Raw genomic sequence first — 21,132 nt, 5'->3', positions numbered from 1 at the left:
TATTTTATTTTGTATTGTTGTTTGATCTATCTATCAAAAACCATACCATTTAATCTTGCTCATAACCGTCAAGGGATTGACAACCCCTTGTTCATGTTGGATTGCAAGTATTTGTTGTTTGTGTGCATGTGTTGTCCACTAGTCGTTACTTGGTTCTTCTACTGGATTGATAACCTTGGTTTCACAACTGAGGAAAATACTTATCTCTATTATACTGCATCATCCTCTCCTCTTCAGGGAAATCCCAACGCAGCTCACAACTAGCATCGATCTACCTCTTACTCCCTTCTTCTATATTGGAAATTATCTCTCTCCCCTCGGTCGAATCTTCCAGCCGTATGATATCCCCCAAATCTTCTATCCATCTCTCCTTCCCTCTGCGGCGGCTGGGAGGGAAACCCTAATTCCTCAAAGATATCAAGTTCCTTCCCCAGCGAGCAGCCACCACCCTCATTTATATGGACAAATGAAAGGGAAAGCGCATCCTTAGAATATGCTTTCTCTGCATTTCCTCTTAGGTCCTTGTATGCATTGCCACTTTCCACTTGGGCCGAAAATGGCCGGGAAAAGTTCAGGCTACTTTTTTCTCTCCCACAAACCTTATTTGATTCTCCAGAAGATTTTCCCCAGTTCATTTTCTCCACTTTGCAATTTTTCACAACTAAATCCCCCATTTCTACCACCCTACCAGCCTAGTAATCAGGAATTAGTGAGAATTACCTCTTCATCATTTGATTTTGAACTATTTTTCCATCTATCCCCAAATTAGAAAAGTTTGTTGCATTATTTTGATCCAATTGACACTTCCCCCAATCGAGGGGAGTGCAAATTCGATTTATCGCACCTCTGCACCCCTTTAATTTCTTACTTCTAATCATCCTAGAGTTACCCCCTCCTTCTTAGAATTCAGGGAAAGTAGATATTTACTGAGCATGTCATTTTTACCTTGTTCATCCGATGTGTACCCATCCTCCTCATCGGAGCTCTCTCCGGCCAGCAACCAAAAGTGATTGCCAGCCGGAGAGGCTCCTACTCCCTACCCAGGGAGCGAGCAAGGCTGAGCAGGCACGGCGAGCGGCATGGGAACCGCGGGGACCTCCTCAGCACCATGGGCATCTTCGTTTTATTTTTCCTTGTCATCATACCAGGCTTCATCTCCTCCTTGGGCACCACCGCTTCGTTCACCTTCAGATCCTCCGCTCCCACATGCTCCAGGGCTCGAGCCGGAGCTGGAAGCCCCATCACCGCTCTGACCACGAACTCCGACGGGCCCGTCAGGGTGCGGCACCGCGAGCGGATGCTCTTTCCACTTCATGGCCTGCCTGGGGTCGTCCGATGCGGCCTCTTCCATCGCCCAGAGGAGCATCCTGAGCGCGCCCACCGGCTCGCCCGTCGGGGTGAGGCGAAGATCTTCCGCCTCCGTGAGCTTCCTGTACGCTGATCCCGCTGCCTCCTTCAGATCTTGCTCTTCCGCAAACCAAGAGATGGTCTCTCGCATCTTCTCCATATTCTCCTCGTCTCCGTTTGCAATCTCCAGTATGCGCTTCTCGAGCCGTAGCTTCCAGAACGCCATGGATCGCCAGGGGGGCGGCATGCTTTGGTGTGTGAGAGGTGGTGTGGATCTCGTCGAGGAGTGAGGGAATGGCTGCACCACTCCGCGCCGCGGCTTTAATGGCCCTCCAGTCATGGCGATCTTTCTCCTCCTTGACCTCGATCCACGCAACGCGCCGCGCTTCCTCTCCTGTGCCCAGCACCCTAACCACCAAAACAACGTGACAACGGAAAACCACTTGTACACCCTCACCTATCTCTTCATCGTCGTGCACGCACCACGAGTCCACACAGAACCCGTGGTCGTCTAGCAACGCCAGTCACCACGAATTCACACGCCGTAGAAGAATCCCTCGCTGGAAAATCAGCAGTGCGGGTCAGAGACGAGGTGAACCGCCCACCGGCGATCCCCTGACGGCGGCGGATCCGTGCCGCCGTGGTGGCGTGGTGAGACTGCGTCGCCCAGGTGCCGTGTTGGTTCCCATGTTGTCAAATTAGTTCAATCCGATTAGAGATGTTGTAACCTTCATAAGATTTTTGCAGCTTATCTGTATAAGAAGACACACCTCGGACGTGTGTTTAATTTCCCGTTTTGCGTCGGCTAAATCCATCATGCACATCTGAATTTCCAGCGAAAGATTATGTCCACCCAAGTAGGTCCATGGTGACAAAAGATTGGTTGGTGCAACACACTTATAAATATATATACTGCATGTCTTAGATGGGATCATAGCATACCCCAGACCCAGAGTGTACCTTCTCTCCATCTTCCGGAAAGGAGACATTGAAAACCTTTGCTTAAACCTGATGATTAGCATCTGTGGATCCAACCTTTTCTTTGCTCCATCGGGATAAACTAGTCCGCCCTCACATGGACGAGGCAGCTGGGAGCCTGCCTGGGACCGGCCAGTACTACTAGGACTGTAGCACAGTATCCCATAAAATCGGCTATTGAATCCCAAAAGGGCCAAACAATTGCAGGAAAATACCTGACAACTGGACCGGGGCAGGACCGGACAGGGGACACACTAACACTGTAACGTGCCAAGGTGTCGCACTTGCACATGCGCCTTCTTGCTTGTGGGCATATTCCCTTCTCCTCTCCTCCGGCCAGCGGCTACTGATCGGATCAATCGAATCCATACATACATCCGCTGCTCAATTTCACCCCAATAAGAAGAAGAACAACAACAGTTACTAGAAGGCAGATTTGTCGAATTTTGATCCACGATGGTTTCTCCGATCCGACTCATTTAGACCAAGTTTTGTCAAGAATCATGGCAAGAGCACTGACTTTGAATTATACTCCCTCCGTTCCTAAATATAAGTCTTTACAGGGATTCCAATCACATACGGATGTATATAAATGCATCTTAAGTTTAGATTCATTCATTTTGTTCCGTATGTAGTCCATCTAGTGAAATCTTTATAAAGACTTATATTTACGAACGGAGGGAGTAGGAAGTACTCTACTAGAGATATACTCCTAGTCCTATATCATGCAGAGGCAAGTGACAACCACAATTTCCCTAAAAGAAAGAGTGACACCCACAATATGTAGATGCGGCTCTTCTGTGGCGGAAGGAAGGAAAGGAAAGGAAACGACGAAAGAAAGCAGATGATGATTGGTGGTGGAATCACATGCATGCATGCTCGCCCGACGTGAGGGGCAACGTGCACGGCCTAGCTGTCTCTCCCCGCCCGAATCAGATCACCGCTCCACGCACAAACATGACCCGACTCCGCTTCATGCTTCCCTCCTCGACTCAACTACTGTACGTGCTACTCCTACTCGGCTGACTCCCTTCTTTACCCTACATTCTACACCTGCATTGCATTTGCAGTCTACACCTTCATGTTCCAGAATACAGAGTGTGTATGCGCGTTGCATAGAGCTTAGTTGATTAATTAAATACAGGGAGCACTACTACCTTTTCAATTTCACACCGTAAGAATCAATGAACTACTGGGTATTTACCGTCTCGGGCACTTGGTCGTTATTTAGGCGAGCAGAAACACCCCCTCGTACGTCTCCCGCCGACGAGCTGGGCAGGTACGTTGCACGCGGCCGCCGGCTGCGGCACACACACGCACGAGCTCGGCGTGCGAAACGCCCTAATTTCCGGTGATTTCTCGGTGGACCGGAGAACTAACTAACTGGAGATACTACGCCCGTACGCTGCCTACCAGCTTGGAAAACGACCGGCGGCCGGATCTCAAGAGGATTTCTCACCGCCGCGCACGTAGTTTAACTCTGGAGACCTCTCTCTTCCTTGACCCTGCCCGACACCAGCGATCTGCGAGTTAAGGCGTGGTCACCGAGAGATCTCGGCAGAGTTTCGGCCAGGCATGCATCGGCCGTCGTCGAGGTCACGCACGGCACGGCCGGCTGGGGCCTGCTGTCATGCCCGATCGAGCTGTCCAGCCAGCCGTGGCACGTACGCCATCCAGACCCCCAGAGTTTTACCAGCAGTCGGGCAGTTTCACCGCAGGTGCCGCTACGCTATCGCCGCCGCCGCCGACAAATTTATTCCACCTGCGCAGCAGGCGTACAGAGCAGCAAAGATATCAAAGCGCCCTCCCACCCACGAATTCCTCCATCCTCTCCTTTGGCGTCCGTTTCACTTTCCCTCCAACCCTTTATATCCTCCACCACCTCCCACCGCACCCCACCCCCCGCTCGCTCGCGCTCTCTCTCTCTCTTTCCTTCACCTCCAGCTCCGAGCAAGCTAAGAGCGAGCTCGGCCAAGAAACTGAGGGAGCGATCGGTGGGCCGATGATGACGATGGCGGCGGAGGACCAGGCGGCGGTGCCGCGGGTGGTCTCGATCCTGTCGGCGCTGCTGGAGCGCGTGGCCAAGCGCAACGACGTCGTCGCGGCGGTGGAGCGGCGCATACGGGACGTGGAGGAGCAGGAGGAGCAGGAGGATCAAGGAGAAGACGGCAAGGAGACGACGACGACAACGACGACAAAGAAGACGGCGGTGTCGGCGTTCCAGGGGCTGACGAAGCCGGCCATCTCCGTCGGCGGCTACCTGGAGCGCATCTTCCGGTTCGCCGGCTGCAGCCCCTCCTGCTACGTGGTGGCCTACATCTACCTCGACCGCTTCCTGCGCCGCCGCCCCGCCCTCGCCGTCGACTCCTTCAACGTCCACCGCCTCCTCATCACCTCCGTCCTCACCGCCGTCAAGTTCGTCGATGACATGTATGTATCCACACCATCATCCATCCATCCCAGCTCATGCAAACTCAAAATCTCAGCCCCAAATTAACAACAAACAAACATCGAACTACACCATCTGCATTCCTGTTTGGGCCAGTAGGATTAAAGCGATCTACTACTACCGGATAAACTGAACCATAATTGAGGTCGTTCAGTGCAGCATGATCATTTAACTGAGGCAGATTTAAATTAAATCTGCAGTCCAAATGGGCTCCGAGTCTGATCTGATCTGACTTTGCGACCCCTTTGTCGTGTCGTGCCGAGCACACGACCGACCTCACGGACCGCCGCTGTGTGTGTACCAGCCATGCGGGCCCGGCCGGCTCGCATTTTTTTCCCACCATTATTTGGATTCCCAACTGGCACACCACCAACCGGAGCCAAGCTAGCCATTGCCGTTTCTAGCTGGTCACGAGGACAGCTCACAGACGTCCAATTCGATGTCTTCGCCACCACCGCAATTCACAATTGCTGTCAAAACAAGCTTGCTGCTGTTGCTGTTGATGCGTCGATCGCGCGCAAAGCTTTCGCGTGTCCTCGAAGAGAAAACTTGACGAATGTTTGTTGTGAATGTGAATGCAGATGCTACAACAACGCCTACTTCGCGAGGGTGGGGGGGATCAGCCTCATGGAGATGAACTACCTGGAGGTGGACTTCCTCTTCGGCATCGCCTTCGACCTCAACGTCACGCCCGCCGTCTTCGCCTCCTACTGCGCCGTGCTGCAGACCGAGATGGCCTACCTCGAGCACCCGCCGCCGTCCATCGACGCCGTCTCCCCCACCAGCTTGCTGCAGCACTGCTTGCCCGACCAGGAGGTCGACACCGCCGCCGCCGCCGCCGCCGCTGCCAAGTCCGGCTGCCACCGACACCAGCAGCAGCTCACCGTCTGATCGATGGAGCTCTTCCCCTCTCTCTCTTTTTTGTCCCTGCGGTGTCAACTGTCATGGTCTCTTCTTTTTTCCTTTTCTTTTCCATTTACCGTTCTTGGTACATAGGTGTTGGTTAGCTAGGATGGATTTCGCCATTGTTGGAAGGATCGATCATGAATGGAAGAAGGGATCGGATTGAGATTGTGCGCGCCCATTGTTTAACGAGCTGAGATGCTGCTAATCTAATCTGTGTGCATGTGAGTCACAGCACACTGCATCTGCATGCTTTGCTTGTCTCCTGTCTGTTTCTTTTCCTCTGCTCTTCTTTTTCTGTTTCCCCCGCTTTCTGGAGCGAACTATTCGCCGGGGAAAAGGTGATTTACTATGATTGGATGGATGGATCGGACATCGTGGGATGGCGGAGATTGGAGAATAAGCGGCTTTGATGCTCAGAACATAGCATGTTTCTTACTATGCGCTGCATGGTGTGTGTGTGTGTGTGTGTGTGTGTGTGTGTGTGTGTGTGTGTATGCAGTGTTGGGACAAAATCGGCCTCACCGGAATGCGGCGGAAAATGACGGCCAAGGGTTTATTTGCTTCGCAGGAGACTGAGTAGTAATCCCCATCGGCGTTCCGAACGTGCAGGAGGCTGAATTTATGAGCAGAGTGGTGGAAATGGCAGTCACTCTGACTGAAATTGTGTCTTGAGGCAACGGGCTGAAACTGTCAGTGACAGATTCAGTCAGATGTTCTGACCAGAAACAGCTTAGTCAGAAATATAATCCATGCTAAAACCATCAATGCTTCTTCAGACGCCTTTTATACTGAATTTTAAAAAAATCTTCAGAGCTCAGTTCCCTCTTTGCAAGGACAATGCAGTTACCATACACAGCTTCCGCGAAAAGAACACCGACAAGTTACTGCGGTCGCTCCATGTTTATTTCGATCTAAATTCTCCACAAGAGACAAGCAAAAGTCCAATGCACAAATGATGAGACCCTACAAGGAAATGGGGCGAGCATCTTGGGTGGTGTGCAGGCGAGGAGGAGAAGATTTGATGATCAGAAACAGTAGACGCATCGGCATCAAGGTGATGCGGGTTGCCGGTGAAAATACAAGGATGGATCGGAAGGAACGTGGTGTGCATGTAGATGTAGGGCTAGTGGCTGCGCCTTTTGCGCTGTAGTAATATATAATGCCTTCGGCCTTAATGCGGTGAGCTGGATTAGAACATGGCTGGTCACATGAAATTCCCAAGGATGAGCCAACAGCAAGAGAGAGAAGTACGAAAACTCCCTCCCAACTTTTTCCGAGAGATGAAAATCATTAGTACACGGTTTGCAAAAACGTCTTACATTAGTGTACAGAGGGAGTACTGCACAATGTTGAAGCTGGTGCATGTTTTGCTTGTATTAGTAGAAAATAGCCTGTAAGTTTTCTCCTCTCCAGTTCTTGTTTCTCTACATGTGTAATAAGGATTGGCATGTGTGTACACGTGGGGGCAGTAGCTAGCTCAGCCGATGCATGTGATGTGCCCATTGCCAAAGCCAGCGAGTGGCATTTGAACCCTGTGAGTCCTGCCCTACCCCATGCGTGGGGAATCTGAGGCCTAAAGCATCACAGGAAGCGAACCATTTGGGGGCTGTGATGCACGATTCGTTGGCCATAGGTTTGTGTCTTTCCTTTTCTTTTCTTAAAGTCTTTGATTTCCTTTGGCTGTTTCCATGTGACCTGAAGAAATGGGGTGGGTTTCGGTTGGGAGCAGTGGCGTGACAGTTAACCGGGCGACTAGGCAACTACAGAAGTTCACGAGGACCACCTATGGAAATCTCTTTTACTACTGAAGTGTGGTAAATTTTCATTTGAGCTCACGAGAATTGGCAAGTCCGTCGGCGCATAGGGAGGTAGGAACACTGTTGCATGATTGCCACTGTTTGCGCTAAGGCAAGTTGACTGTCAGACTGTGAGGCTACTCCGCACATTGGGTCTAGAAACGATTGTCAGTGGATTAACAGTAGGATTTTGCTGTTACTACCATCCAGTGGACCATCGACACATGGCGTGGAAGGTAGAAACACTCCCACGTGTGTACCCAAGGCATTAGAATCAAGGGGTGACCAGCTCAGTACAAGGTGACAAAAGGTGTCCCTGTCATTTATGCTTCCGGTTGGCATGTTTTTCGGAGAAGAAGAATAAAATCTGCCTTTACTTAGCAATAGCATCACTGTCCTGAGTTATACTCCCTCCGTTTTTATTTACTACGCATACTATCTTTGTCTTAAGTCAAACTTTATTAAATTTTACAAAATTTTATTGACATCTAGAGTACCAAAACAACGCCATTAGAATCAACACTGAATGTATTTTTGCATCATACGTATTTGTTGTTGTGAAAGTTTGTACTTTTTACTATAAACTTGGCCAAACGTTATAAAGTTTGACTTAAGTCCAAACTAATATGTAGCGTAAATAAAAATGGAGGGAGTATAAACTTTATGAAGTAGTTGTACTTGAGGAAGTAGAACTTGATGAAGTCTTGGGAACCCACTTGACCAATGCTTGAGGTGGTTCTTCAAATGAGTCAATCTTTTCTTGAAGTTTGTCCTTGTCTTTTAGCTTGTGGTCTTATGGTGGAAGATCATCTTGAGCTTGTGTTTCGTCAAAGGAAATAGGATCATACTTCTCTTGTTGAGGAACAAACTTCGTCTTGAGGTATTGATCTTCTTCCCATTCAACTCCATTGGTATTGAACTTTCGTTCAAAACCAATACCTTGATTCTTCTGGTGCCTTCCTTGCGTACAATTTTCTCAAATTGCACACTCCCGGCAAGGCTATTGTAGAAACTATTTTCTATAATTCCTTTCAATAAATTGTTTTCTTGCTCAAGTGTAACTTGGCTAAGAGAATCATTAGTGGAATCAATAGAACTACTAGAAGCAACAACATTGGATTTAGCATTGTTATTGTTATTACTAGAGGTAGAACCTTTCTTACTCTTGTTGCTAGTTTGAGTAGATTTAGCTTGTGGCATAAAAGTAGACACGAGAAGGCGTTTGGCAATGTAAGCAGAACTCTTCTTTCGAAGATCATCATTGATTGCTTTTAGAAGCTCATGCTCTTCCTCTAAATTTAGCTTCTTGAAGTGCAGCTTCTCATGAGTTCTTAGAAGCTCTCTATGGTCTTATTGAGTTGTTTCATGAGCTAACTTAAGAGTGTCTAATTCCTTAGTTGGATGCTTAATCTCCTTCTTAGTAATGGCCCGAATCCTCGTCGAACTCCCACTTGAGTTCGGTAGCATCCCCTGCACTGGCCTCATCGACACCTGCATCTGTTTGGAAGTATCTGTGAGTCACGGGGACTCAGCAATCTCACACCCGCGAGATCAAGACTATTTAAGCTTAAGAGTAGGAAAGGGTAGTGAGGTGGAGCTGCAGCAAAGCACTAAGCATATATGGTGGCTAACTTACGCAAAAGAGAGCGAGAAGAGAAGCAAAGCACGGTCCAGAAGCTATAAGTGATCAAGAAGTGATCCTGAAACTACTTACGTTCAATCATAACACAAGACCATGTTCACTTCCAGGACTCCGTCGAAAAGAGACCATCACGATTACACACGCGGTTGATTCATTTTAATTAAGTTAAGTGTCAAGTTCTCTACAACCGGATATTAACAAATTCTTATCTGCCCATAACCGCGGACACGGCTTTCGAAAGTTCAAAACCATGCAGGGTGTCCCAACTTAGCCCATCACAAGCTCTCACAGTCAACAAAGGCTATTCCTTCTCCCAGGAAGACCCGATAAGACTCGGAATCCCGGTTACAAGACATTTCGATAATGGTAAAACAAGACCAGCAAAGCCGCCCGAATGTGCCGACAAATCCCGATAGGAGCTGCACATATCTCGTTCTCAAGGCACACCGGATGAGCAGTCTGTACAACTAAAACCAACCCTCAAGTTTCCCCGAGGTGGCGCTGCAAGGGGCACTAGTTTGGACCAACACTCAGAGGAGCATTGGCCCGGGGGTTCAAAATAAAGATGACCCTTGAGTCCGCGGAACCCAAGGGAAAAAGACTTAGGTGGCAAATGGTAAAACCAAGGTTGGGCCTTGCTGGAGGAGTTTTATTCAAAGCGAACTGTCAAGGGGTTCCCATAACACCCAACCGCGTAAGGAACGCAAAATAAAGGAGCATAACACCGGTATGACGGAAACTAGGACGGTAAGAGTGGAACAAAACACCAGGCATAAGGCCGAGCCTTCCACCCTTTACCAAGTATATAGATGCATTAAAGTAAATAAGAGATAATAATGATATCCCAACAATATCCATGTTCCAACATGGAACAAATTTCATCTTCACCTGCAACTAGCAACGCTATAAGAGGGGCTGAGCAAAGCGGTAACATAGCCAAACAACGGTTTACTAGGAAAGGTGGGTTAGAGGCTTGACATGGCAATATGGGAGGCATGATATAGCAAGTGGTAGGTAGCGCGGCATAGCAATAGAGCGAACAACTAGCAAGCAAAGATAGAAGTGATTTCGTGGGTATGGTCATCTTGCCTGAGATCCCGCAAGGAAGAAGAACGAGTCCATGAAGAAGACAAACAGACGTAGTCGAACGGATCCTCACAACTCCGGAACGAAACCGAAGCTAACGAGAGAAGCAATCCGGAAATAAGCAAGCAACATAGTAAACAACCATCACATAAACATGGCATGATGCACAACCAAGCGAATGACAAGGTAACAACAACGAATAACTAGAAGACACCTAGTGTCGGGGATATACCCCGCGGTATAACCCGGCTGGAGTTATAACCCGGCTGGGGCTTAGTAAACCGGCAGGTGTTAAAGCAGGTGGTAAACCGGTTGGTGTTAAGTCAGACGGTAAACCGGTAGGTTGTTAAACCGGCTGACAATTAAGACAGATAGGTAAAACAGGCAGTTAATCCAGACGGTAAACCAGCTGGTTGTTAAACCGGCTGACAGTTAAGACAGGAATTAAGTCAGATGATAACTCAGCGGACATTCTTAAACCGGCAGACCATCTTAAACCGGCACCAGTTAACTCCCGGCAGGCAGTGGTAACTGGGTTGCGAGGAGTTATGAAGCCCGAGACGTTATGAAGCCAAAGATGTTAAGAAGCCCAAGAAAAGAAGTCATAATAGTTAAGTCTTAAGTCCAATTTGGACTCTACATGTAACCCGCCCCTTCAACATATATAAGGAGGGGTAGGGCTCTTCAAAAAGGGACAAGTAAGAAGAAGAAACAATCTTAAAGGGTTAGGGTTAACTGGGAGAGCCGGTTTACGGCGACTTCCTCATGATCATAATGAGACATAACCTCAAACAGCATGTATGGTTGTTACCGGATGATGTTTTCCGGGGCCCGAAGCTGTCTAAACCCTTGTCTTGTGTTGCATCTCTCGGTTCCGCTCAACCCCTCTCAAGCTATCACATAGACGCGTTGGCCTCACGACTAAGTCCTCACACTAGGACATCTGCCGTGACAAATCCACGACAGTTGGCGTCCACCGTGGGACCTGCGCATGATGGTGTTGAGTTCTTGGAGATATTTCTTTAGGGATCAAGAATTTCGCGAGGTATCGGATGGAAAAGAGCCGGCGTAGAAGATAACGTGATCGACGAGCAATCAAAGTGACATCAAGAGAAAATTAGGGTTGCGTTTATATGCCAGCGCACACAATGAGATGATACGTCAAGGCCGGGTTAGTTTGCATTGTCGCTGCAGGTCGGAGTCTCGCCGAAATCAGTCGATACGGGGTACAAATCACCGAGATCAACAGAGTATTTTCACTACAGCCAAAACATCAGTTGTTTATTACGATGGATCAAGTCCCGAAGCCACGTCAAGATCATGCTGCTACTATATCCATCAAACCAACAAATAGTACAAGGATGTTATACATCAAGATACGCGGACCAGGATTTTAAAACCAGTTACAAACTTCCTCCGCCTTCGATTCTGCGTCTGGGTCATCACTTGTTGAACCGTCACGGTATCGTCTGCTGCTGCGGCCTTGTCAGCAAGCCGCCGGCCTTTCCAAGTCGCCAACTCCGAAAAACCAGCCACCAGCCAACGATGTAGCCCGCGACCCTGGTTTCCGCACTGAGCCGCCCTCGTCGGTGCTCGGCCGCTTCAGCTCGCCTTAGGCTGGTCATAACGAGAAAAAACTTAGGAATAACATCACACACTTCAATACAATTTTGCTTATGTGACACATATTTAATAAAGAAAGAAGTGCTTGTGATAACTAGCTAAGTTACCGGAATATCGCACACTCTAAGAAACAATGAGTCTATAACCTAATAAATACATCGTTGCATGACACTATATAGATGTTCCTACCCACTATGGAGGTAGTAATATAGTCTAGGGAAGTGTGTAAGTTACTAGGTTATGTTATCTATGTAGTGTCATGCAACGATCCATTTATTAGATTATAGACTCATTGTTTCTTGAAGTATGTGATGTTCCGATAACTTAGCTAGTTACCACAAGCACCTCTCTCTTCATTAAATATGTGCCACATAAGCAAAGTTGTATTGAAGTGTGTGATGTTACTCCTAAGTTTCTCCCCATTGTGACCAGCCTTATGTTCTTGCCCATTGTGACCAGTCTTAAGCAGTCTTTCGCCCGTGGTGACCGTCTCCGCCTCGGGCTCGCCGGGTCACGCGCGCTTCGCATCACCCGCGAATCCCTCTGTTTCTTTGAGCGGGTCGTGAAATCCTCAAGCTGTTAAACCGGACGTGGCTCACCAACCCGTCGTGCCGGACGCGGTTTACCTCTGCCGTGGACCTACTAAAGTACTAATCAGCGCTGGCTGCTGGATTCCGACGCCGGTTCACCCGCCGTACAGCTGCGGGCCTGCCTGCATCGAGCCACCGCTTCGCGCCACCCGTTCCTGTGCCAAGTGGCCGCCGGACTACGTTCGCGCCTGCGCCGTCCCGAGACGGCCCGATGCCCCGCCTCGCCTCACGGGCTCCCAAGTCGGCTGCGGCCCCGCTCTGTCCGCATAGGCTGCAACCCGCGCCGCCGCACCTTGGATTCGCCTCCTCCGTCGCCGTAAGTCGCCGCGACCTTGAGGCCCTGCCTCGTCGCTACCTCACGCTGATACGGCCGCGTCCTGCTCCTGAGAAACCTTCGCCAGGGGCCTCCTCGGCTGCGTCCGCGCCGAGTCACCGGCCTTGCCGCCGTCTCCGCTGTGAAGGCCCCCCCTCTGCGCGCCCCTACCGCACTGCCCCTGTGAGCGGACCGCGCCTCGCCTGGCCACCGTAAACCGCTGTGGGTTGCTTCTGCTGCAGGCCGCCTTCAAAACAATCGCCGCCCCAAACGCCGTGGCCTCGGGCCTCTTTTACAGGTCATCATCAGGACGCCCCGCGGTCGCCATTGAATCACCCGCTGGCGGTAACCTCGCCCTCGAGCTGCTGCGGACGCCGTTCACCTCCGCCGTGAACCGGCCTCTGCTGCTGCTGAACCGGCCTCTTCCGCTGTTGGCCCGGCCATACTGCTGCTCCCCTTGCAGCAAGACTCCTCCGCGCGCCTGCAACGGCTGCTCTGCCGCTTGCTGACTGGCACGCCGGCTCCGCGGGCCGCCCAACTCCTTCAGCACGCCAAGCCCCTCCGCCACCTTGAGACCGCTGAGCTCCTCTGCTGCGGTGGCTGCGTTGAGATACCCCCGCTGGTCCGGCCCGTAGCCGGCCCCGAGTCACTGCTGCTGGCCTCGAACCGCCACTTCCATTGGCTTCCGCCAGGCCGCCGTCTCCGCTGGGTCACCACGATCACTTCCTCCGTTTCAAGCCACTTCGCCTCCGCGGCGCCGGTTCACCATTCTATCTCCGAGCACGAAGTCTGCCGCCTACAAGCTGTTGCGCCCTCGGCTGATTGAGCAGCCCCCGCTCATTCAACTATGTATGGCTGTGTATACGCACAAGCCCAGAGTAAATTCCCAGCGGCGGTAGCCGGCAAAACCAAGGTGTTTTTGTGTCTGCGTTTTTTCTATGTGAAGGCAAATTTGTTCAATCAGAATAGATGGAGTACTACTCCCTGGTGTAAAGACCAAGTCGGGCAAGTCAGTTTGCACTTTTTAAATAGGAGTATCTGTTTGCTACAAGGAGAGGTAAACCTGCGAAGGCACAAGTCCCCGGGTTAATTATTGCCTACAAATTCACCTCACGCGAAGGGCTAGGCTGATTGACTATTTCCCAATGGTTAAAGCTATATTCGGTCTGCTCATAAAGATCAAGCTCGAAAAAAAAAGTGTGGCAACGAAGGGTCACGTGGATGTTATGCTACATCACATCAGTGGAGTTCATTGTGCATATACTATTCAGTATTATACGGCATCAGCATCTGCGTTCATCTGAAAAAATCAGGTGTTATCCCTCCTATATATTTTATCAGTATATTTTAATTCCTCTGGGCACCATTACACTGCCCTATTGGTGTTTGTATATACAGGTAAAAGTATTGTTCTACTGCGGGTATAGAGCACGCGTTGGCAACGTTTCTACGACGATGTTTTCCTCCGTGTCACATTACTCGATGAACGGACAGCGGTTCGCGCGTCTGCACCGGTTACAACGCGGAGGACAACTTGCTCGTCTGCACCGGTTTACAACGTCGTGGCCGATTCATTTATCTGTTCTCACGACCGACTCAACCGTGATTGATTTCAGCTTTACCAGGGTGATCATCAACTCCGCGGTGGATAATTTTTTGTCTAACATATCAGGTGAAATCCACCTAGTATATTTTTATATTATGTATTGCTTTATTTAAAAAGAGCAATTACTCTGGCTTGTAAAGTTATCTAATGCAGGACCCTAAACCACCATATTGGTGCAAACTTAAAAGGCCGTCAGAAAATTTCTGGCTTAAAAAGAAGGATTCCGGTTTAAAATCCGGCTCAAGGGAAAGAAATCTCCCACAAAGCTTTGAAGCTCTCAGTATCCGGTTTAACAATTTCCGATTCAAAAAGAATTCATCTCTCGCAAGTTCGAGTTCTCAGAAAAAAGGTTGCCAAAGAGAACTTGCTGCCATGATGCGCGGTTCAAACATGGGTATCCTGCCTTATTGGTTTGTCATATTATTAATCATTCGAGGGCTTCCTGTTCAAACATAGGTGTATTCACCAAAGAGAACATAGCGTTACTACCCTCTTGATCCGGCTATCAAGCCAATATTATCACAAGAGCACATCTCTGGTTATTTCGGTAATGCGGCTATCAAGCCAATATTATTATAAGGGGCCAAAGAGAGTCTGCTGCACAACACAACTCAAACATGGGTATCCCTTGAGCACAGCTCACAATATCACTTGGGGGCTATGTTCGAACCATAGTCACACCTCTTGATAGGCATAAGGCCACCAAGGAAGTCACTTGGGGGCTCTGGTCGTATCCGAACCATAGCTTATACCCTCTTTGTCGTGGAATTGTCACGGCAGATGTCCTTTTGCAATGACTTAGTCGTGGAGCCATCGCAACTAGGAAGTTTAAAGGGGTTAATCGGGACAAGGACACGCGAGGTTTATACTAGTTCAGCCCCTTACGGTGAAGGAAGGCCTACGTCTAGTTGGGTTGGAATTGCTTGAGGTTTCGATGACCAGGGAGCGAGATACGCTATGCCTGGCTCTCGATCAGTTGTTTCTCGCCCTAAGCCGCTGGCGGGTCGTTCCCTTATATACACGGGTTGACGCCCTGCGGCCTACAGAGTCCCGGCCGGCTCATAAACAGTGTCCGGCTCGGCGACTAGTTACTTCTACCTTACAATACAAGTTATACCATCATGGCAGTTTATCTTTACGGGCCTCAGAGTCGCCTGTGGGCCTTTAAGCCTTTTAGTGAACCGCCATCTTCATGCCTTGGTCTTGGGCTTCTGATGAACCTCTATTTGCGTAACCCGGCCCCTCCTGGATGGCTTACACAAATAGTCATATCCCCAACATTAGGCCCCAGATTGATTTGAACCGGTTCATGTCAATCTTTGAAAACCTTATGAACTGGCCTTTAGTCTTCTGTCTTGCGTGAAAATTGTAACCCACCGTGACGTCATCCTCTGGCTCCGGGTTAAATCATCATGACGTCATCTTCAATAAAACTTATATTTTAATTTATCATATCTTCAACGGATCTTTGCCTTTACTGACCCTCCCGAAAATCGAGGGGTCGAGGCCGCTGGATAATGATGTCTTGGTCTCCTCGTTTCTCGCACCGTCTCAGTCGGTCCTCCTTATAAATAGGCGCGATCTAGGTCTTTTTCATTTCCTCCGGTCGTCTTCTTCCTCGCACTCCTTCTCCTGCCGCTCGAGCTCCGCCGCCGCCACCGTCGGAAACCTCGTCTTCACCGACTCCGGCCGCTGCATCACCCTGTTTTTTGACCAGAGAACAACGGCAACCCTCCGCAGTTCTTCCACATCGGTGAGTTCTCTTTCCCCCTTTCTCAGATCTGCATTAGTACTGTCTTGAGTTCGTCGACGTTCATCGTCGCCCGACGCAACCTCCATTAGTTCTTACCTCTAATACCTTGTTCAGATCGTAAAAACCACATAGAACTGCTGCAGAGGATGTCGTGTGCTTATTCTGTATGAAAACAGATCTCATTTCCTTGTTTTGGAAGCCCTCCTTGAGTATATGAACTTCCCTGTACTGTTTTAGGTCTAGAAATTTTCCTTTCCAGAGCATCGTTTGATCCAAAATAATAATTGCAATTTGTGAAACCTGTTTGCTCCACACTTAGCCAAAAACTGTGTCTGTTGACTCTGTTTCAGCCATAGTAGTCCGTGTAACCGGTTTAAGATAATACCGGCTGTCAGCACCGCTTGCTTCTGGCGACTTAAGAAAACCTTAATCATCTTTAATACCTGCAGCTGTTAAACATTATCACATAGTTACCTGTATGTCATTAGGCCCCTTCTTAAGCCGCCATCTTAAATAACCCAATAAAGCTTATTCTCCGGGTTATAATAAACCGAAAAATTTCCTTTATCTTGTTGTAGGCTTCAATTTACCCAATGGCACCCAAAGCTGTTAAACCTCCAGTTACCTACAACTGGGTCCCATCCATTGTTATAGAGAGCAAACTGTCCGAGTTTGTAAAGTCTGTCCATCTGCCCAAGAAAGATGTCATGTCTTATCATGCTCCTGACCCGTCTGAGGAGAAACCTCAACCCAAGGAAGGGGAGGTGATCATTTTTACCGATCACATGAGCCGGGGATTTGCTCCTCCCGGTTCAAAATTCTTTAGAGACGTTTTGCACTTCTTTGACTTAAGACCTCAAGACATCGACCCCAATTCCGTGTCAAATATCTGCAACTTCCAAGTTTTCTGTGAGGTCTACCTTGGAGAAGAACCCAGCCTACTTTTGTTCAGGAAATTGTTCTATTTGAACCGGCAGAATGAGCGGGCCAACGGGCCCAGTTTGGAGCTTGGTGGCATATCGATTCAAAGGCGGAGAGACTGCCTGTTCCCTTATGCTGAATTGCCGAGTCATCCAAAGGACTGGAACCAGACATGGTTCTACTGCCAAGATACTTCTCCGGCTGGTGAAAACCCGCTGCCTGGCTTCCGTGCATTGCGCCTTGAATCTACTCACCCGCTGCCGGATAAGTTGACTGCTATTGAACGTCTGCCACTCACCCCCAAGATCAAGAAGATTAAAGCTCTTTTAGGGAACGGCTTAGATGGCGTTGACCTGGTCCGAGTCTGGGTTGCTTGGAGAATAATTTCGTTAAGCCGCCGCCCCGGCTTAATGTGTAATTATTCAGGCGAGAAAGATGACCCGCAGCGTCATAGTCCTGATGACTTACCAGATGACGTAGTGGAAGCTACAACTCAGTCTTTGTTGAAAGAGGGCATAGTGAATAGTAACGCTTTCGGCTTACTACCTTTTTGCAAGAAGAACCCCGCCCTTGCAGTAAGTTTCCAGCTGTCGGGTTATTTTTTATCATGTTATACTGTATTCTTACGCATAACCCTTTATAACCTTTTACAGGCAAATGATAACTTCTGGAAAATCCAATATGATCATGAGGCGGCCAAGCAAGCCAGGGCGGCCAAGAGAGCCGAAAGGAAAACCGCCAAGGCCACCACTTCAAGGAAAAGGAAACCAAGCGCTTCTGAGCTGTTTCAGCTTGATGATTCTGATGATAATGAGGAAGAGGTAACTTTTTAATTTCCCTTTCTCCTTTATCACTACCTTACTGATATTAACCTTCTTTCAGGAAGACACGGGCAACATCCAACCCGTCGAGGAAGAGGTAACTATAATCTCCTTCGACTCCGAGGTTCGGCCGCGTCAGAAAATTCGAAGAGTAACCCGGAAAGTAAGATTTTCACACCCTTTGGCTTACCAAGATCCTGACTTTCTTTTGAAGCAACAACAATTTGAAAACCGGAGGCAGACCCAGACCAGCAAGGATGAAGAGCTATCCTCCGGCTTGCCTGACACAACCCAGAAGCATCGGACTGAGGTTATCTCCAACTTATACCCTTTTTTACCTTTGGCGGGTCTAATCCGTCAACCTCTCAATTCATCTGACTCCAATTACCAGGATACCTCTCCTTCATCCGGCGAGTCCATGCAATCAAACATGCCGGCTTTTAAGACTGCCCCTGGGTAATATCAATTTATTCACCTTATGTTTTTCTTTCTTCATGTTTCTTTACTCATTTCTCTGCTTTGCCCACAGCATACAGGTTAAGCCCAGGAAGAAAACCAAGAAGGATAAACCGGCCCAAACCCCTATGGTGACTGAACCGGAACAGGGTATGGCTGCTCCCGACTCTTCCACACATCAACCGCCGCCTGAGCTGGCTCAAGACATTGCAGCACCAACTTCTGACCCGCCTGCTGAAGATATTCTTGATGGTTCTGTTAACCCGGAGGCACCTAGCCCAGTCAAAACGGCTGACCCAGAAGTGGAATTTCTCAAGGCTTAATTAATTGAGCCGGCCAGGCCCACCGTCCTTGCCAAATGCTCGGCTAAAGAGGAGTTGCTAGAATGCCATAAGGCCAAGATGGATATCACCGACTATACTCATTTGAGTATTGGAGAGATCGTCTCGGGCTATATCAACCAGGTGCAAAGCAGCCGTGACCTGGAAATTGACATGGTGAAGCAAATACAGCAAAAATCTGAGGTATGACTTATGCTTCCTTACTTTCAATCATACTTACTGTACCAGCCCCCAAGTCTATTGCTTATGAATAAATATGTTGTAGACTTAGAAAAATTGTTAGAGCTGCTTGCCCGGCTTAAAGAAAAAATATTTAAATCGGATGTAACACAATACCTTTAACTTGCGATACACATTAGCCCCCAAGTGCCAAGTATCTTTGCTTGCAAAGTATTTGGGACTTAATATCCAGGACCGGCTTAATAATTTAGAAAGCTTCGGTATACATTAGCCCCCAAGTGTCAAGTATCTTTGCTTGCAAAGTGCTTGAGACTTAATATTATTTACTCGTAATCTGGACTACTATCCGGTGCAATACAGGCCACCAAAAATTCAATTTGAATTAGAGATTGCTGACCTGAAGAAACGCCTGGCAGCCCAGGAGATTGAAATTCAAAAGGCCAACTCCAAATTTGAATTCAGCGTCTCTGAACAAGAGAAGCTGAAGAAAAATTTTGAGTCGGAGAAGAAAATTTGGAGTAACGAAAAGGCCGGACTGGTGACCCGGGCCGAGACAGCAGAGGCGTCGCTAGCAAACACAACAGCCGAACTGACCGGCTTACAACGCCAGATATCTCGGATGGTCTCAACGATCTTTGGTAAGTTATCTTAAGCAAGCATTAAATATTGTAAATATTCCTTCAATTGTTACCTGAGGTTTACCTTATACTTACCAATACAGGCCCCAGGAGCACAAACCTCAAGCAGAATATGCTGATCAAATTGAAGGCGGTGTATACTCTAGTAGAGCAACTGTACATCGGGTCACAACGTGCCTTGGCCGTTGTAGCCTTATCAAATGATGTGCCCCACCTCTTGCAAGATGTGTTACAACGGCTTGCTGTACTTCCTCAGCGGATTCAAGAGTTGAGACGGGCCCAAGCAAGAGCCGGAGAAATAGCCGCTTTGAGTCGGGCCAAAGCCTGGTTACCAGAGCTAGACCCGGCCGACATCGCTCTTGGGCATCCAAGTTTAAAGGAGGATGGCACTCCATTTGATGAAAAGGATTTCACCACCTGCGTGAGGGATATACGCCCTGTGGCCACTCAAATTGGAAACGACACTGACCTCACCAAGTATCAGCTGGGTTATGACAAGGAGAATCGGAGAATCCCCACGCCGCATTATGACGATGTCAGCTTGATCCCTCCAATCCGTAAGCACACCTTTGCCCCTGAAGTCGACCCAACCGGTTTAATAGATGATGAAGCTGAGTTTGAGGCCTTGAGTGGCATTGACCGGGCCTCATCATCCTTCTAGGACAAAGCAGCCGGCGGAGAGGCGGGGAAGGATAACCCGGAGGCTTCAAGTCAACCCCAAGAGTAGATTGCCAGGCGCCACCTGCTTATGTCGTTGTAGAAAAACAATGCCGCATCATTCAGACTCGGGGAGTCTTCTAACAGAGTAGAAAATACTTTGAGTTTTGCTATGCCTTTGCGCATGCTTATGGCCCTTAATACTTGCATAAGCCGCCGTCACTATGCACTTTGTAGTCTATATGAATCTGTTATGTCCTTTGCAGAAATGTCTTGCATTGCCCTGTGATGCTTACAACTGCTTTTCCGGCTTATATAAGCCAACCCCTGAGGGTAAGTTTAACTCCTGAAAATTGGCACATAAAAGTTCACCTGGTACTTAACAACCTGATGTAACCAATATTAATCCTGGAGGATTGCAATGTACTCCATTGTATTTTCAAGAGGGTCGCAAGATATCCAATGTTGATACTTGTAAAATATGATGAACAAAATTCAAGGGTTTCTGATTCGAATACGATCAGTGAACGGTTCCAAAGGGGTTGAGCTAAGATTCGGATACGGCATGTTAGCCCCCAGTGGCTGTGGCGATGCCGATCAAGTGGGTATCGACAGGTATGTTCTCTTTGGTTCGAATACGACCTATGTTTGAACAGGAAGCCCCCAAGTGACCATAAGAGTTGTTTAATGATGCTGATTCGAATACGATCCACGTCAGACCCAAAGGGGTTAAGCTATGATTCAAATATGATCAAGAAGCCCCCAAGTGGGTTTGGCAGTATGCCGATCAAGTGGGTATCGACAGCTATGTTCTCTTTGGTTCGAATACGACCTATGTTTGAACAGGAAGCCCCCAAGTGATCACGGCTAGATTCAGATATGATCATAAGCCGGACCAAAGGAAAGCCGAATTCAGATATGATCCGCTTCTCCTTGGTTATCTCCACCACCTGACAAAGAAAACACATAAACCTTTTTTGAGAGTGGAAAAAAGGACAGAGGTCCTACTTTATTGCTTTATGTAATATA

The 21,132-nt window shown here is 48.6% G+C and overlaps 1 protein-coding gene across 1 annotated transcript; it reads left to right on the top strand.

Moving 5' to 3' along the window:
- Nucleotides 1-4,178: 4,178 nt before the first annotated feature.
- Nucleotides 4,179-5,927, top strand: LOC125534213 (cyclin-P4-1-like). The gene is made up of 2 exons (XM_048697495.1): nt 4,179-4,755; nt 5,356-5,927. The coding sequence occupies exons 1-2, from the start codon at nt 4,328-4,330 to the stop codon at nt 5,663-5,665; spliced, it is 738 nt and encodes a 245-aa protein (XP_048553452.1). The 5' UTR covers nt 4,179-4,327; the 3' UTR covers nt 5,666-5,927.
- The last annotated feature ends 15,205 nt before the right edge of the window (nt 5,928-21,132 follow it).

This window comes from Triticum urartu, chromosome 1, assembly GCF_003073215.2.
Source record: "Triticum urartu cultivar G1812 chromosome 1, Tu2.1, whole genome shotgun sequence".
Taxonomy (NCBI): domain Eukaryota; kingdom Viridiplantae; phylum Streptophyta; class Magnoliopsida; order Poales; family Poaceae; genus Triticum; species Triticum urartu.
Note: the sequence above shows the minus strand (reverse complement) of the source record. Positions and strands in the feature narration are given on the sequence as shown.

What these genes read in the sequence shown, in the direction of transcription:
- LOC125534213 (XM_048697495.1), top strand. Translation starts at nt 4,328, where the DNA reads ATGATGACGATGGCGGCGGAGGACCAGGCGGCGGTGCCGCGGGTGGTC. An exon ending in GTCAAGTTCGTCGATGACAT is followed by an intron (nt 4,756 to 5,355) that starts GTATGTATCCAC and finishes ATGTGAATGCAG; the next exon opens with ATGCTACAACAACGCCTACT.